We start from the raw sequence: 18,524 nt of genomic DNA, 5'->3' as shown, positions 1-18,524 counted from the left end.
ATATTTCCAACAATGTTCTTGATGGATTCGTAGATTGAAGCCCAATCAAGCTCGATTAGCAAGCTGCTTATTTGCCCATTGCCCTATGCCACATATAGAACATCGCTGTCTCAAAGAAAAAGGTATAAAACACTCATACATAGATCTCGATGTGTCTTCATCAACAATCCCCTGGCCAATTTAGAGAAAATATTTAAATGTGATAACATTATTGTAATTTATCATTAATTGAGTAAATTGGCGAGAGAAATCTTATAGGAAAGACTACTTTTACATGTGTAAAGTGAAATGATTGCATGACATATGTGGCAAGCTATAGAAAAAGTTATATTTCAACCAATTTTCCTTATTCGTTAATTGGTTAATTTTTACTCTTTCTAATGAAAAGACATAGCTTGTGCGTGTTGCTAAAAAAAGCTATAAAAGACCAACACATCAAAAGGAGATGAAATGATCGAACGTACAAATCCTAAACGTGAACCAACCTATCAGGATTCAAGTCATATACTTAATATCGACAATTACATTTGTTTGAATTGATTTTAAACCTTGTTACGATGTGTTTTAAGTGAAAGGAGAGACTATAAAGACGTTTATGACAACTTCATTAATTTTAAAACGATGTGTCAATTCAGTACCTCGGAGGCGTTGACGAGGATATGGTATACATATTCCTGTGTTCATAGTGTTAAAGAAAAAGCATAAACGTGAAAGCGCGCAGAAGGGTGATGGAAAACATGGGCAGCCGCGTGATGCTACGCGTCCACAGCATCAGGTAGGTGTGGGTCATCCGTAACCCAGGACGGGCCTGCTTAACCAGACGGATTTGGCGGGCGGGCCCACGCGATGACAACACTGTTTGTTTTGTTTGCTCAGGATCAAGCCGGAAAGTCAGAGAGAAAAGCTTTCCCGAGTGAGTCCCGTCCGTCCCCCCTCTCCCTCCGCCTATTTAGCGCCGCGCTCGCCGCTTCCTCCTCCCATCCCCAGCCTCAATCGCCACCCCTGTCCCGGAGCAACCAGCGATGGCGCGCGTCTCCAGTTCCAGGAAGCGCATGCTCCACACCAACAGCAACAAGAAGGGCGACGAGGTTGCCGCCACCGCCACCGCCAGCGCCACGGCCAGCGACGGCCGCCCCGTCCGCGTCTACGCCGACGGCATCTTCGACCTCTTCCACTTCGGCCACGCCCGCGCCCTCGAGCAGGCCAAGCTGCTGTACGTTCTTGCCATCCTGCTAGTAGCATCCTCCATCCCGGCACGCCACAGAGCGACCATCACGCGCGTAGATAGATCTAGGGCGCTTGGGTTTCTTGGATCTGGGGGTCCGTCGTCTCGTTTGAAGACGACGACTCTCTGAATCGGCTGCGGCATGCTCATCTCGATCCGTGGCCGGCTGCAGGTTCCCCAACACGTACCTGCTGGTGGGATGCTGCAACGACGACCTCACACGGCGCTACAAGGGCAAGACCGTCATGAACCAGGAGGAGCGATACGAGTCCCTGCGCCACTGCAAGTGCGTAAGCGTAACAACCATCACCCCTCTCCGATTACATCACGCTGCATTTCTTTCTTCATTCAGTTGTTTTTATTGTTACCAGACTAGAAGCAGACACACATCATCATCACTAGTACAGTATGCCAGTTACACATGACTTTCGATGTCAAATACCAGCAGGGTTAATCTAATCCATTGGGTGTCTCCAATTATGCATCGGGGGGCATCCTTGCATGTTACTGTACGTATTATTCTCTTGTTCATGGTCACCACCGGGAGAATAAGACGGTGTCATTCAGTGCAATACCGTGCTTATATAAATACTTGAGTTGGCCCATTTGACATTCCCCCTGTTTTAAGCATATGCTATATTTATTTAAGAATCAAGTAGAACACTCATCCCGATGGTTTTATGCCCGGTTTTCTTAATAACATCTAGCTTCAAATGATATTCTCTGATCTGCCGATCGTCTAACTATTTATCTCCTGCTTTAGGTGGGTTGATGAGGTCATTCCTGATGCCCCCTGGGTTCTCACGCCAGAATTCATCGAGAAGCATCAGATTGATTATGTCGCACATGATGCTTTGCCGTAAGTCATACCCACACAAGGGCTATATCAAATCCCCACTCCCCCCTCTAATCAGCTCTACTGACTACACATTTTCCTTTTGTACTCATTGCAGTTATGCTGATACAAGCGGTGCTTCAAATGACGTCTATGAGTTTGTACGTTTGCATCTCCACAACCAGTATATGTCGATTAACGGCATTGTGTTTACCATTGCTTACTTTATGCTATTGTAATATCAGGTCAAGAAGATTGGAAAATTCAAGGAAACAAAAAGGACTGATGGAGTATCGACATCGGACCTCATAATGAGGATAGTGAAGGATTACAACCAGTATGTCATGAGGAATTTAGCACGAGGTTACTCAAGGAAAGATATGGGCGTGAGCTATGTTAAGGTCAGCCACATTTCTGATGACACCTAACCAATCTTCATATTCGTTTGGTCTGCCAGCCCAGGGAATAACTCGTGTTGGTCGTCTTGTTTTCAGGAGAAACAACTGCAAGTGAATATGAAGATCAATAAACTGCGGGAGACTGTGAAGGCGCAGCAAGAAAAGGTAACCAGCCATGCCCGTTCTCTGCTCAAATTATACTTGCCGGCAATCTATAAAGATCGACCGTCCTATCCACATGGCAGAATAGACATTTTATAGGCCTGATGATTATCAGTTGTGTTGATCTCCTTGTGTTGTATGCAGTTGCAAACGGTGGCGAAGACGGCTGGGATAAACCACGAAGAGTGGCTGGCGAACGCGGATCGCTGGGTGGCGGGCTTCCTGGAGAAGTTCGAGGAGCACTGCCACGTCATGGTATTGTATACTTTGCTTAGAATCTACGAACGAACAGAGTAGTCGAGTAGAACATGAAATTCAGGAGAAAGAGACGTATACTGATTGCTGCTGCTGTAATAATTATCGCAGGAGACTGCCATCAAGGACCGGATACAGGAGAGGCTGGGGAGGCAGGCCGGCAAAGGCATAGCGGCCGGTCTCATGCGGCAGCCGGTGGCGGCGGCCTGATCTTCCAGACCAGGTCTTGGTGATGGGTTTGAACGAACACCGAGAAAGCGAGAAGTTGCTAGTTGTGTGCTTGTGTCATGGAATGTGATGCTTGTGCGAGTAAAGTGGTTGAGTTAGCTGAGCAAATCCTTTGTATTATTGTTTTTTTGTTTGTTGGTGGAGGATGTGCGTGCGTGCGTGTGTGTTGTTTCACAGTTTTGTACTACTACGCAGATGTCTATAGCAGAGGCGTTTGGTGTCGAGCGTCTACCTACTATGTGGAGAGAGTTTTTTTTTTTTTTACTATGTGGAGAGAGTTTTGTTGCCCTTGTTCTTTGTAGGCTGTATCTTTTGTAATGAGGGATGGATATGTGGCATTTTTTTTGTGTGGTTACTCCGTAAGAAAAATGGAGCACATGTTGAGATGAACAGCGCTTAAATTTGTGTAACCCATCAAGAATGCTGGTGTTTTTCCCCAACAAAAAAAGAAGAAAATAATGCTGGTGTTTACGCTTGATGAAGTAGTGATGTGTGCTGGGTGCTGAAATGGCAACCCAAGGATCCCAATCCGGATACATCCTGGACTGGTGCTCCTGGCCACATACATACACCTGCCGACCTGCGTCAGGCAGAGCTCCGAAAAGTCCGTCCGGTTCGCATCAGCAGCAGCGAGAGGCAGCCAACCCCGCTGCTTCCGTCTCCGTTTCTGCTTCTGCTCCACTCCACTGGGCGCTGGGCGGCCGGTCGTCCATGGCCGCGACGATGATGGGCATTTCCGCTTTGCGCTCCCACCACCCGCTCCCCCTGCCGACCGCGCGCCCGGCCGCGGCTCTCCCCCGCGCCACGTCGCCGACGTCGCACCAACCCAGTCTGCTCACGCTTCTACGATGCCGATGCCGATGCCGATGCCGACGCGGCCTCCCCCATTCTCCCTGCAGCTCCTCCCCTCGCGCCTCGCTCTCCTCGGGCGCCCCCGACTCGGCTGCTTTCATGGCATTGGCTCCCAACAATGCCGCCCTTCGCCACCGCCTCATCGCCCCCAACTCCACCGGCGGCTCCGGAGACGCCGCCGCCGCCGCCGCCGGAGGCCTGCCCAGCGTGAGTGCTCCTCCTCCTCATCTTCCTGTTGATAGAGAATCGAACAATCGTCCACGACAGATGGTACGTATATGTTCTTATGCTCTGCGCTTGTATGTATGTATGTATGTATGTATGTATGTATAGCAGGTTGTTGGCATCGCGCACCTGGCGGTGTCGCTGGGCATCGTGCTGGCCACGGACAAGTACCTGAAGCAGGCGTTCGTGGCGGCGTCCATCAAGTTCCCCAGCGCCCTCTTCGGCATGTTCTGCATCTTCTCCGTGCTCGTCGTCCTCGACACCGTCGCGCCGGCGCTGGCCAAGGGCTTCATGGACTTCTTCGAGCCCGCCACGCTCTTCATCCAGCGGTGGCTGCCGCTCTTCTACGTCCCCTCCCTCGTCGTCCTGCCCCTCGCCGTCAGGGACGTCCCCGCCGCCTCCGGCCTCAAGATCTGCCTAATCACATGTACTCTACTACTCCCACCACGCACGCCAGTGCCAATTTGACAGTCCTGTCCTGCTACGATGTTTCTTTCCTTCACTGATGTATGCTGCATTTTTCTTTTGGGTGCGTCGCCTGGCAGTCGGTGGCTGGTTCGCGTCGCTGGCGGTGGCGGGGTACACGGCGCTGACCGTGAGGAAGATCGTCAAGACGGAGCTCATCGCGGCCGAGCCGATGGGCAAGCCGTCCGCCTTCGTGACGCTGGAGTTCTGGGCGTGGGGCGCCGTCTTCGTCGCCTCCTTCGCCACGGCGTTCGTGAACCCCACGGCGCTTGGCACCACGGCCAGGACGTGCCTCCCGTTCATGCTCGCTTCCACTGTACTGGGATACATGGTTGGTTCTGGGTAATTCATCACCATGTCTTTCTACTACTACTAACGTATACAGTATATATTCCTATACACTTACAGTTAAGATACCAATACAGTACTATGTACAGGGTTTAGTACTACTACTTCATTTGCGTTTGCATTTGCATTTGCATTTGCATCATGTATGGTATGCTATTTTTTCAGGTTACCATCTGGCATCAAGACATTGTTACACCCGATCATCTGCTGCGCGCTTTCCGCGAATTTGTCGGCGGTGGCATATGGGTACCTGTCCGGGTCCGGAATGGATGCTGCGCTAGGTTTCAAGCTAAACCTACCTGCAATCAAATTCTGATAAATTTTTTCCTGTAGTTTCACAACAGTCGCCTTGTAATTGCGACCATATATACTCTGCTCTAACGCAAGCGGTTGGTTTTGCATGCAGGCGATTACCTGACAAAGGTGCCATCGAATCCTGGAGCTGGTGACGTCCTGATGGGGTTTCTTGGCTCTGTCATCTTATCATTTGCCTTCTCAATGTTCAAGCAGAGAAAGGTACATGCGATTCCCAGCTAGCTAGCAATTGTCATCTTGCAAGATTGTTACGATTGCTGTGTATCGAATCCGTAATAACCTCTGTCGCTGTTTGGAACTTCTCAGCTTGTGAAGAGGCACGCGGCAGAGATATTCACGTCGATCGCCATTGCGTCGACATTCTCCCTGTACTCGACGGCCATCCTGGGACGCCTGGTTGGGCTGGAGCCAACGTTGACCATCTCGATCTTGCCAAGGTGCATAACCGTGGCGTTGGCTCTGAGCATAGTGTCTTTCTTCGAAGGTGATTAAATTTAAACCCCCCCTGCATTCTCTTTCTGTGTGTCAGTGTGTAGCCATGGCATTTGGAATGCGGTGATATATAACTAGCTAATAACTGATGTGCTTTGTGCGTCGATCGATGATGGATGCAGGCGCAAACACTTCGGTGACGGCTGCCGTGGTTGTTCTGACGGGCCTGATCGGCGCCAACTTCGTGCAGGCGGCCATGGACAAGCTTGGCCTCAACGACCCCATCGCCAGAGGGATCGGAACAGCTTCCAGGTAAAGTTGATGAAACTTTGGGATCCTGTCCTCCTTGTGCTCGCTCTGAAAGCGTGCTGAATTTGATGGTGGGTGCACTGCAGTGCTCATGGGTTGGGAACCGCGGCGCTGTCGGCCAAGGAGCCTGAGGCGCTCCCCTTCTGCGCCATCGCCTACGCGCTCACCGGCATTTTCGGCTCCCTGATCTGCTCCTCTCCGGCCGTCAGGCAAAGCCTCGTGTTCATAGCCGGCTGACACACATATACACTAGTACACAGGCATACAGCAACAGCAGCAGCTTGTGATGAGTTTTTATTTTCCTTTTTATAAAAGAATGGTAAGTGCTTTGGAGAAAAAAAATGCAAAATTTCCCAACAAAAATATGTGCATAACTTTGGCTCATGTAAAGATGGATGGTTGAAACAAGTCAAGGCGTGAGTACTGAGTAGTATTCCCTTGCTTGCTTAGCTGCAAATGTTCATTGATTGCTTTTCTCCTTGTGATTCTCCTATTATTTGGTTTGGTGTCAACAATTGGCATGTCTATCTGGTTGGCTACAAATTGGTTCTTGCCCATCCTTAGAGCAAGTATACAATATAGTTGGCTATAAGCCTTTTTATATGAAGATAAATTCATCCGTGGTCATGGGACTCGTCCTTAAAATTCACTTCAGTCACTGGACTCAGGAATACCCGAATTACGGCCGTTAAACTTGCATCAGCGAATAGAGACGGTCACCGCATACATTTGGGATATGTATTTTGCCGATGTGGCATACGCTTTGACTTATTGACCACATGCAAGGTGACAGCATGGCGAAATCAGGTTCATTTTCGTAAAATTGAGGTGGCATACGAACTTTGACTTGTTGACCTCCCGCTTTCTTCAAGCATGAACACGCGATTGTCCACACGAGAGGGAAAAAATTGATTCATCATAGGAGGAGTACCTGGATCACGCCGCCATGGGAATCTCTTAACCGTGCAGCTATGGGAGTTCCTCACATGACACGTATGTCCCCTCTCCCCCCATCAGGATTCAGGAAATCTCTCGGGTGGCCTCAAAGACGAGGTCCAAAAGCACCAAGAGGTGAGCAACATAGACAACAATATGAGGCGGCGACAGGCCCAAGCACACCAGCAGTAGTATGCGGCCGGTGAGTAGCAGTACGTGGGGTTGGTGAGCTGGGGAAGCGGCGGCTTGTGGTCGCAAGCAGAAAGAGCGGAAGCCTGCCACCGTCGAGATGCACGCCATCTGAGATCTGACCATATGCCTCCTCGGGAGTTGGTTTCGAGGCGTTGGTGCTCCCCGACGAGCGATGCAGTTTCCTGCGACACGACCATCCAAGGCGACGGTGGCGGCATACCACGACTCAAAGTGTATGCCACGTCGACGAAATACGTAGCTCAAGCGTACGCAGTGATCGTAATCGGGGTATTCCTGAGTCCAATGACTGAAGTGAATTTTGAGGACGAGTCCGAGACCACCGATGAATTTATCTCCTTTACATGGGGACATGATTGTTCTAATCCCAATTCATGTGAGCTTGGGTGAGCAGTAAATATGCATATATTAATATACCATTTTTTCGTGTGAAATGTTGATAAAATGTTTGTTTGCTTGCAAAATTCATCACCATATGACATTCATGTAAATCGTGGCAAAAAGATAGACATTCGTTTTTTCGATCACATTTTTTACGAATGTCATTTCACGATGAAATTTTGCAAGCCATGAAAACAATTATCTACGTTTCACATTTATTTTCAGATTTTTTGAATTTTTTCTATATTTTTTATTTTACCGTTCATATGAGCTCACGTGAGCTCAGGATTAAAACAACACTTTGGCTTTACGTGGTCTTTTACCTATGTGGAGCAAAGAGACAAGGAAAAAGGAAGGAAGTGAACTCTCATGCAAGAATAAGCCTCTACATGTGCTTTCATGCAAGAGTCAATCTGTACACATGCTCTTGGATAAGAGGAAGGAGAAAAAGAGAAAGAACAAACTATCATTAACTTAAGAGTGACCTCACAACTGTTAAAATGGAGAGAGATTGGTGAAATAATTGGATTGTATTGCTTGAGCCTCATGAGTATATATATGAGTACATGATCTTCTTAAAGTGCAAGACAAGCCCGAATACTTCCTAATCTATCCTATGGATTTTCCAATCTGATCATGATACTCACCCCCTCCCCCGCGCGCGCATGGCATTGTAACTCTTCAAATCAATGTCAAAATCAGCTGTCCAAAACATGCCAATCCCACCACTTAGTCATGCACTGTTAACTGCAAAACAACCCGCAAAATCCAGTTGGCTCTGCAGTCTTTCCACTCTCACTGTCGCTATCTTCGTCTCCATAACAAAGAGGAGACCGGGCCCTTCTTGCTTCACGATGTTGCGAAGCTCACGAACTGCCCCGTGGTTCCCAAGCCCCCGGCAGTTCCAACTTAAATAACTCATTGTCCTGGGCAGGACTGACTTGCATCCGCTCCCGAAGATTCAGAAGATGGTGGTGTAGGCCTCTTTTTCTTTGGATCTCTCTTAGTAATCACATCAGCAGGACCCTCAACACCTGCCGCTCCTTGAGCAACCAAATCGATTGTGTAACGCTCCGGACACACCCGTCGGCGGTCGTTACTCCTGGCGGGATCTAGACTCATCCCTAATAAGCCAGGCTATCACATACACCACCACTCAGAGGAACCGACGTCCTCGTCGGGCCACAGGAGCGTTCCCTCTTGGTACAAACGTCTGTGCACCCAGTCCAGTACATGTACCATGCCGTGTGCCACGACGGATCACAAACGTCATGAACAACATGACTGCACACCTGTCCGCAAACATCCGTGTAACCACGAGGGTTGGCTCTGATACCAAACTTGTAACGCCCCGGACACACCCGCCGACGGTCGTTACTCCTGGCGGGATCTAAACTGGCCCCACATATCATTACTAGTCTTTTCTGCGCACTTTGTCCTCACTCATGCGCACTCGGGATTACTTCCCGGTCGGTCACCCATCCTAGAACTACTTCAAGCCAAGCATGCTTAACCCGGGAGTTCTGTTCGAATGGGCTCCCGGAAAAGAAGGAATTCCTTATTGACATGAGTAGTCTATCATCCCTAATAAGCCAGGCTATCACAGGTTGCTACCACCACGCACGCCATGGGTTCGCCATGTTCAGTGATTGCGAGAGGAAGTTTTGCAGCCGACCTGTAGACCTGATTGCTCCGTGCTCCTCCTTTTCTCTTGTTCTGGACCAGAGTTTTTGCTAGCGACGTAACCTCAATCCATCCTTCCCTTTAGAGCTTGAAGAACACGAATATTGGACTTTGACTCGTTCTCACCTGAGTTCGTTCTTCTGCAATCTTCCGAAGCCCGCAGACTCAGCCTGAACGGAAGGTCTCCGTTCTCATCTCTAGTCATAGGAGTAGGGCAGAAAGGATTAGCATGACCTAGTCGGCCGCACCTAAAGCAAACGTGTGGAATCTGTTCATGTTCTATGTCATACTTGTCCGTACTTTTTCTTTTTGCCGAATTGATCAAGATCCATGTGCGTAAAGGTTTCTGAACATTAATTGGAACTCTAGCCCTCAGGAACCCTCCGACTGGATCAATCTGGATAGTGGTGGCAGTCTTGTCAATCTACTGCGCGATCGCGAAACCCCAGTTGTTGTTTCTAAGATTATATGGTAGATTGACTACCCGAACCCAAACCGGCACACTGTCAAACTTGAGTTCTCACGGTTGCATCTGCTCTTCAAAATCCTGCAGGATCACTGCATGCTTGTTGATGTGTCATGGGGATCCCTCCCACACACGATCGTCACCCCGCTTAGACTCAAATTCAGCGGCAAACATGTTTTCTTCGAGAGAGGGGAAGATTAGACCTCTAGGGTTTCCCCATGCCGGACGAAGGGCGCTCTGAATCGTGTGGATGTGTAGCAAATTTCGAAATAATACCTTGCCCGCTAGAAGCCACTTCTCCGGAGAACCATCGTTGGACTCGTCGATGACCAAAGATGTCGCTTACTCCTCAAAGATGTCTAGCTTCCCTAGCGCCTCCTTCATCTGCACTTGTGTCGAGCGAGGGGAGACATGTGTCAGGTTTTAAACCCCTCTGTGATGATTTTTTAATGTTATTTCTTGATAGAATATACTGTATTTAAGGTTTTTCTGTATGATTAAATAAAATATAAAGAATTTCGATGCAAAGAAAAAATTCACGCGTGGAGTACCTAGCATTTTTCCAGCTCTGAGCCACTTATAGGTGGATCACCGCCACACTGATGCACCACACGGTTGGACGTACAATACGAAAAAAAGCATCGTATTTACACGACCAGACAAATTCAAACACGTTGTCTAAAAAAAAAGACAAGTTCACACACTAATTATATGTATTTTATAAGTTTGGACATCAAACTAATCGCATAGGACAAGTTCAGGCACCTTACCTTCAGTGTATTTATGAGACAATATTTTTGATAGCTCTTAGAATAAGCTGAAATAAACTGTCATCTACATAGCTTATTCTAGAAGCCTAACCAAATTTATATTTTCAAAAACATATTAACTAAATTTAAATTTTAAAAATATATTTTTAGTTAAAATTCTAAAATAAATTGGGTAGTGAGCCGCTTATTCTGAAAGATAGAAAAGCTATCAAAAGAAATGACAACTAGACAGTGAAATGATAACCGCCGTGCTAACCACCTCATTTTTGAACTAGCACCGACGCGTCAAATGATAAGCAACGAAGCTTTACTAATTTATGTATGAAGCAACTATATTTAACATATCCATACCAAGGTAGCGGGTGCTAAACAATGAAGCTTTATTAATTTTGTATGAAGCTCTAATGACGTGGGATGTGTTTTCACCGTTGTGAAGAAGGTTCATTAACACTGAAAAATGCCTCTATTACAAAACATTACTTGTATCCATTGATCCAAGAAAAATATATTTGCATTAATGAGCACCAATGCTTCCATGTCATGTGACCAATGCCGCGTAAGTCTATGTAGATTGTTTTCCTCTAATAAGAAAAATGCTTCCATTCCATACTTTGTTGTTGGGATAGAAACAATCAGGCAGTATTTTGAATATTTGTGGAAGCATCATTTACGGGATTTATTTCCCAGAATTTAGTTGATTTGTTTTCTAAAAGACACACATTTGGTTCTCACAAATAATGCTTCCATCACATGGCTGCATTCATCTGGTAAGCCGGCGTGATATAAGGAAGCACCCAAACAAGGAAGCAACATGAGGGAGGTGAAAGCAGATGAAGATGGAGCTGGTAACCCGAGCGATGATTGCGGGAGCAGTTACCACGTACCTAAACTAGCAGATGAAGCTGGTAACCCGAGCGAGGATTGTGGGAACAGTTACTACGCACCTAAACTAGCAGATCGAACGTACGTAATGCTTTTGATCCGACGGTCAAAGACTAGCCTGATAGCATGTAAATTATTTGTAGTCTGATGGTAGTGATGTCCCAGAAGAAATGGCAACTAGACAGCGGTCAACAAAAGTCTCCGCACTGCAGTCCACATCCGACAGCACAGCACCGACACAAATCCCCTCTCACGCACTCACACACCAATACACCGGCACCACTCTGCCTATCGCTGTCCCTCGCGGAGTGAAGGGACGGGGGAAAGGGGATCGGATCGGCCGGCGATGAGGAAGACGGTGGTGGGCTCCGCCTCCACGGGGGGAGGCTGGCCGTGCAGTCTGAACCTCAACGTGTTGTTCCTGCTCTCCATGGTGGCCACCAACCTGCTCTCCCTCTACCACCTCTCCATCCGCGCCTCCCCCACCACGCCGGCGCTCCAATCCGGCTCCGACTTCGACCAGCAGCAGGTCCTCCAGCAGCTCAGCGCCATCCGCGCCACCGTCTCCCACCTCCGCTCCGCCACCCCTCCCCCGCCCCCCGAGCTCGTCCTCTACTCGCGCCTCGCCCCCGTCGCCTCCGCATGCTCCGCGCACCCCGACCTCCTCCACCGCTTCATGACCTACGTCCCCTTCGCTTCCTGCCCCGACGACGTCCACACCCTCGCCGAGCCTCTCATCCTCCGCGGCTGCCACCCGCTCCCCAGGCGCCGCTGCTTCTCCCCGACGCCCGACGCCGGATCCGTCCAGCTCCCCACCGACCCCTTCGCGCCGCTCCCCGACTCCGCCGTGCGCTGGCCGACGGACGCGAAGAAATGCAGGTCCTTCTCTTGCCTGCCGGCGTCGCTCGGGTTCGACGTGGCGCGGACGGAGGCCGGCAAGTTCCTCCGGTCGCTGGGGCCTCTGGACCTGACGGTGCCGCAGCTGCTCCGTCTGGCGTCGATGAGCCGCGCGGGGCCCATTCGGCTGGGGCTGGACGTGGGCGGCGGCACGGGGACGCTGGCGGCGCGGCTGAAGCGGGCGGCGAACGCGACGGTGCTGACGACGACCATGGACCTGGGCGCGCCCTACTCGGAGGCCGCGGCGGCGCGCGGGGTGGTGCCGTTGCACGCGCCGCTGCAGCAGCGGTTCCCCGTGGGGGACGGGACGATGGACCTGGTGCGAGCGGGGCACGCGGTGAACCGGTGGATCCCGGAGCCGGCACTGGAGTTCCTTTGGTACGACGCGGACCGGGTGCTGCGCCCGGGCGGGCTGCTCTGGGTGGATCACCTCTGGTGCCGGAAGGGCGACCTCGACGGTGTGTACGCAGCCATGCTGCGGAGGCTGGGCTACAAGACCATCAAGTGGGCCGTCGCCGACAAGACCGGCAACGGCGCCAAGGACGAGCTCGTCTACCTCACCGCGCTGCTGCAGAAGCCATTCTAGCCAGGCTGCAGATGTGGATACATGCTTATCTGATCTCTGCAAGTGTTGGGAGCTTTTGTGGTTCATCCATGATCTGCAATCAACGACAAGCCGTTCACGTTCCTTCCCACTAGTGCCATATGCTGTTTGATGTGCAATCAACGATCTGCAAAATGCAGTGATGTGTAGCAAGGTTGGAAACCGTTACCATTCATTTTTAAGAGATCTTTCATCGAGCCGACGATTTCCGATGAAGCCGGCTAGAACCAGAAGGGCCGATTTGGCTCCCGAGCTAAGCTGCATCGGCGACGAAAAAAATTAAAATAAATAGTAGAAAAATCTAAAAGTTCTAAAAAAATGTGTGGTTGATAATTTCATGGGCGAGGTTCGCTTTGTACAGTGTTCTTCATGGGAATAAGAACACTGTAGTAAAGTGTGTTAGATTATAGATGGGTTTGGACCCGTAAAAACTGTGTTAGATTATAGATGGGGTTACACTCATATAAGACGATAATCCCTTCTTAATCTTTATGGTCCACGTCAGCGTATCGTAAGTGATGAGAATTTTAATACCATACTACTACAGTAATAAGAACAAGACCCCTTTATAAGGGCTGCTTTATCACTTGTTATTGAGTGTTTGGAAAGAGAAGTTGTACACGTGCACCACTACTCCCCCGCCGCCTCGCCTCATCACGACGCGCGAGCACCGTGGGAATGAGCTGAATCGAGCTTTTTTTTACGGGTCAGAAATGATTAATTAATTATGGATTAATTAACAAGTCGCTAAATCCGAGGCGTTGGACCGTGGGCTATTCGCGGACTCTGTCGAGGGCCTGGCCCAGGCCCATTGACTCGACGACCTATATTAGGAGGCGACGATTGTGAAGTGTAAACTAATCCATTCACTCTCTTCTTTTCTGTACAACCCTAGCCGTCATCTACTGTTTCTCTTAATGTGCTGCCTCCGACGATCCCAACCCGACAACCACGTGCACGGTTGGTCGGGAGAGCAGGTGCCTTTGAAACCCTATTGTTTGAGATCCCGTCTGGGAGAACGGCAATAAGGTTTTTGGGGAGCGTCTCGGCTCGATTGCTCCCGATCCGTCCCTGTCTTCGTCCTCCTGTGCTTCGACTACTTTCCCTGCATCGACACCATGGTCGACAACGTTGTCGTCGCCACCGCCGCCAAGAAGAAGGCCACGGACAACATCGAGGCTGCTACTGCCGCTCATTTACTCGTTCTTGTGCTAGCTGTATATGCCATGTGAGGGGGTTCGGAACTAAGGGGTCCTCGGACGGTCGACCCATCTCTTACAGGCCGACCTAATGGGCCATGTTGTTGAAGAAAATATTACGTGACGACCTCATGTTCAGGAAGGAAAGCTCCAAAGACTGGAGTGTCATCCAAGTTAAGTAGGCTAGATCGGCGCATCTGTCCCCGGCTGGAGGTCGGTTGTATATAACCCCAGGAACCCCTGGTGTCTATATAAACAGAGGGTTTAATCCGTATAGGTAGGTGGACTCATCTAAGGTTTTAGCTCATATGATCGAGGTAGATCAACTCTATAATTCTTATCCACATCAATATAATCAAGCAGGACGTAGGTTTTTACCCCCTCAATGATAGAGGCAAAGTTGTCCCTGTCTTTTGATGAGATCGTGGTTATCATTTTGGTAGAGTCGACTTCGACGATCCGACTACGAACGTGTGAGGACGTCGCGCCTTAGCAATCGCTAAACCAACTCCGAGAGGTTATTGACCACACCGGAGCACGATCAACCTGACCACGAGGGTCTGTTTCCTGCACGCAAACGAAGAACAAGCAAGAAACTAAGATGCAATCAAGATATTGCGAATATAAGAGGAAAGCTTTATTGATGAAGGTGGGGTTATGTGACGCCTTTGTCTGGTCGTAGAACACAAATGAAGAAAACGAAGTTGCAGCTTTGGCGAACTTGTAATCTAAACAAAACCCAAGTCTAAACGGTGCCCTAAGGGCTGTATATATGAGGGAATAGAGAGGCAATTTCGTGACCCTTGGAGGAGGGGTCCGAAAACAGCCCTAAACTCGGTTTCCCCACACATACGGATTCTAAAAATAGCCTATATTATGGTATGTCGAAATTACATGGGCCTGGCCCAAAAATAAGGTGGCGCAACACCTATAATAGCCTATGGACAAAATTTATAAAGTGACGTCTTGAATATTTCGTCCAAAGCCTTCATGCTCTCCTTATGGTGGCTTTAGAGTGCGAAAATCATTAGTGGAAGCTCCATTGTTCTCTCCCGCACTTGCACCTTCTTCTCCATGCTTGATCCCGCTCCAACGGATATCCTTCTTGTCCATGCTAGGTCCTTCATCCATGAGCACAACAAAAGTATCTAACTTAGGCAACATCATATGTTCATGAACATTAGAAGTATTCCCAAGAAACGAAAATACCTCGTAATTCAATTGGCGTGCACGAGCTCTAGTAACTGGTCCAATATGTATATCAGCTGGGGCTGTGGGTGTAACAATGGTGTTGATGTCCTCATCGTCCTCCCCTTCTTGAACTAAGTCGTCCTCGACGGAAGCTCATCTTCCTCATCCAAATATGGCTTCAAATCTGCAATGTTAAAAGTGGGACTAAGCCCAAAATCTGCAGGCAGCTCAAGTCTATATGCATTATCATTTATTTTCTCTTACACTTTGAAAGGACCATCAGCACGCGACATTAGCTTTGACTTGCGCAAATCAGGAAACCTATCTTACGCAAATGCAACCAAACAAGATCTCCAGGTGCAAAGACAATATGTTTTCTACCCTTATCTCCAGCAAGTTTATAATTAGCATGCATGCGCTCAATGTTTTCCTTAGTTAACTCATGCATCTTTAATATCAAATCAGCATGTTCTTTAGCATCAAAATTAACCTTATCTAAAGATGGAAGAGGTAAAAAATCAATAGGTGCACGAGGTAGGAAACCATATACAACTTCAAAAGGACACTGATGGGAAACGTAGCATAAATTAAAAAAAATTCCTACGCCATATTCAGATCTTCCTATGGAGAGACCAGCAACGAGAGAGGGGTGAGTGCATCTTCATACCTTTGAAGATCGCTAAGCGGAAGCGTTGCTAGAACGCGGTTGATGGAGTCGTACTCGCGGTGATTCAGATCGCGATGTGATTTCGATCTAGTGCCGAACCACGGCACCTCCGCGTTCAACACACGTGCAGCCCGGTGACGTCTCCCGCACCTTGATCCAGCAAGGAGGAGGGAGAGGTTGGGGAAGATCTCCGGCAGCACGACGGCGTGGTGTCGATGGAGAGACGAGGTCACCCGGCAGGGCTTCGCCAAGCACCGTGGGAGAGGAGGAAGGAGGGGAGAAGGGCTGCGCCGAGGGAGAGGGAAAACTGTGTGCAAAACAGCCACAAAACCCTCTCTATATATAGGAGGAGGGGAGGGGGGGTGTGCCACCCCTAGGGTTCCCACCCTAGGTGGTGCGGCAGCCCCCCCAGATGGGAGGTGTGGTGGCCAGGGCAGGGAGAGGGGGTGGCGCACCCCTAGGTAGGCCTTAGGCCCACCAACGCCTAGGGTTTCCCCTCCCCCCTCTTGGTTGCGCATGGGCTCGGTGTGGGGGGCACACCAGCCCACCTAGGGACTGGTTCCCTCCCGCACTTGGCCCACGTAGCCCTTTGGGGCTTGTGGCCCCTCCTTGTGGGCCTCCGGAACCCTTCCGGTGGTCCCGGCACTTTGCCGGTGGTGCCTGAAACATTTCCGGCGTCCAAACCCATCCATCCTATATATCAATCTTTACCTCTGGACCATTACGGAGCTCTTCGTGACGTCCAGTATCTCATCCGGGACTCCGAACATCCTTCGGTAACCTTGTATAACAATTCCTTATAACCCTAGCAGCATCGAACCTTAAGTGTGTAGACCCTACGGGTTCGGGAGGCATGCAGACATGACCGAGACACTCTCCGGCCAATAACCATCAGCGGGATCTGGATACCCATGGTGGCTCCCACATGTTCCACGATGATCTCATCGGATGAACCACGATGTCAAGGATTCAATCAATCCCGTATACAATTCCCTTTGTTTGTTGGTATAGAACTTGCCCGAGATTCGATCGTCGGTATGCCTATACCTTTGTTCAATCTCGTTACCGGTAAGTCTCTTTACTCGTTCCATAGCACGTCATCCTATGACTAATTCCTTAGTCACATTGAGCTCATGATGATGTTCTACCGAGTGGGCCGAGAGATACCTCTCCGTCACATGGAGTGACAAATCCCGATCTCGATTCGTACCAACCCAACAGACACTTTCGGAGGTACTCGTAGTGCACCTTTATAGTCACCCAGTTACGTTGTGACATTTGATACACCCAAATCACTCCTACGGTATCCGGGAGTTGCACAATCTCACGGTCGAAGGAAAAGACACTTGACATTAGAAAAGCTTTAGCATACAAACAATACGATCTAGTGCTATGCTTAGGATTGGGTCTTGTCCATCACATCATTCTCCCAATGATGTGATCCCGTTATCAATGACATCTAATGCCCATGATCAGGAAACCATGATCATCTATTGATTAACGAGCTAGCCAACTAGAGGCTTGCTAGGGACACATTGTGATCTATTTTATTCACACATGTATTACTGTTTCCTGTTAATACAATTATAGCATGAACAACAGACGATTATCATGAACAAGGAAATATGATAATAACCATTTTATTATTGCCTCTAGGGCATATTTCCAACAGTCTCCCACTTGCACTAGAGTCAATAATCTAGTTACATTGGGATGTATCGAACACCCATAGCATTAAGGTATTGGTCATGTTTTGCTCGAGGAAGAGGTTCAGTCAACGAGTCTGCACCATTAAGATCCGTGTGTACTTTACAAATATCTATTACTCCACTCTAGACATGGTCCTGGTTGGAGTTGTAGCGGCGTTTGATGTGCTTGGTCTTCCGGTGAAACCTGGGATCCTTGGCTATGGAAATGGCCCCAGTGTTATCACAGAAGAGTGTCATTGGACCCGACGCGCTTGGAACCAGTCCAAGGTCGGTGATGAGCTCCTTCATCCAAATTCCTTCATGAGCCGCTTCTGAAGCAGCTATGTACTCCGCTTCACATGTAGATGCTGCCACGACTTCTTGCTTGCTGCTGCACCAGCTCACCGCCCCACCATTCAAAACATACACGTATCCGGTCTGTGACTTAGAGTCATCCGAATCTGTGTCGAAGCTAGCATCAACGTAACCCTTTACGACGAGCTCTTCGTCACCTCCATAAACGAGAAACATCTCCTTAGTCCTCTTCAGGTACTTAAGGATATTCTTGACCGCTGTCCAGTGTTCCATACCGGGATCACTTTGGTACCTCCCTACCAAACTTATGGCAAGGTTTATATCAGGTCTGGTACACAGCATGGCATACATTAGAGAGCCTACGGCTGAAGCGTAGGGGACAATACTCATCTTCTCTCTATCTGCTGCCGTGGTCGGTGACTGATTCTTACTCAATCTCGTATCTTGCAAAACTGGCAATAACCCCTTCTTTGAGTTTTCCATATTGAACTTCTTCAATATCTTGTCAAGGTATGTACTTTGCGAAAGACCTATGCGGCGTCTTGATCTATCTCTATAGATTTTGATGCCTAATATGTATGCATCT

General features: G+C 49.0%; 3 protein-coding genes across 6 annotated transcripts; all 3 read left to right on the top strand.

Annotated features, from left to right (window-relative positions):
- Nucleotides 1-908: 908 nt before the first annotated feature.
- LOC123436836 (choline-phosphate cytidylyltransferase 2-like) lies at nt 909-3,513 on the top strand. Its single transcript, XM_045115663.1, has 8 exons — nt 909-1,213; nt 1,398-1,511; nt 1,989-2,084; nt 2,179-2,221; nt 2,306-2,461; nt 2,555-2,623; nt 2,765-2,875; nt 2,987-3,513. The coding sequence occupies exons 1-8, from the start codon at nt 1,023-1,025 to the stop codon at nt 3,083-3,085; spliced, it is 879 nt and encodes a 292-aa protein (XP_044971598.1). The 5' UTR covers nt 909-1,022; the 3' UTR covers nt 3,086-3,513.
- An 82-nt stretch (nt 3,514-3,595) lies between these two features.
- Nucleotides 3,596-6,523, top strand: LOC123436790 (plastidal glycolate/glycerate translocator 1, chloroplastic). Of its 4 annotated transcripts, none has more exons than XM_045115662.1 (8): nt 3,596-4,162; nt 4,292-4,607; nt 4,726-4,987; nt 5,159-5,274; nt 5,400-5,509; nt 5,615-5,792; nt 5,923-6,052; nt 6,136-6,523. In XM_045115662.1, exons 1-8 carry the CDS (start codon nt 3,611-3,613, stop codon nt 6,284-6,286), a joined length of 1,815 nt encoding a protein of 604 aa, XP_044971597.1. In that variant the 5' UTR covers nt 3,596-3,610; the 3' UTR covers nt 6,287-6,523. The 4 variants fall into 4 exon arrangements, with proteins under 4 accessions (XP_044971597.1, XP_044971596.1, XP_044971595.1 ...); XM_045115661.1 differs by having other exon boundaries at nt 4,289-4,607; XM_045115660.1 differs by having other exon boundaries at nt 3,596-4,225.
- Nucleotides 6,524-11,486: 4,963 nt separating this feature from the next.
- Nucleotides 11,487-13,075, top strand: LOC123436774 (probable methyltransferase At1g29790). Its single transcript, XM_045115658.1, has one exon. The coding sequence runs from the start codon at nt 11,724-11,726 to the stop codon at nt 12,858-12,860; it is 1,137 nt and encodes a 378-aa protein (XP_044971593.1). The 5' UTR covers nt 11,487-11,723; the 3' UTR covers nt 12,861-13,075.
- The last annotated feature ends 5,449 nt before the right edge of the window (nt 13,076-18,524 follow it).

Source organism: Hordeum vulgare, chromosome 1H (genome assembly GCF_904849725.1).
Source record: "Hordeum vulgare subsp. vulgare chromosome 1H, MorexV3_pseudomolecules_assembly, whole genome shotgun sequence".
NCBI lineage: Eukaryota > Viridiplantae > Streptophyta > Magnoliopsida > Poales > Poaceae > Hordeum > Hordeum vulgare.
The sequence above is the reverse complement of the archived record's forward strand: the minus strand, read 5'-3'. Positions and strand labels throughout refer to the sequence as shown.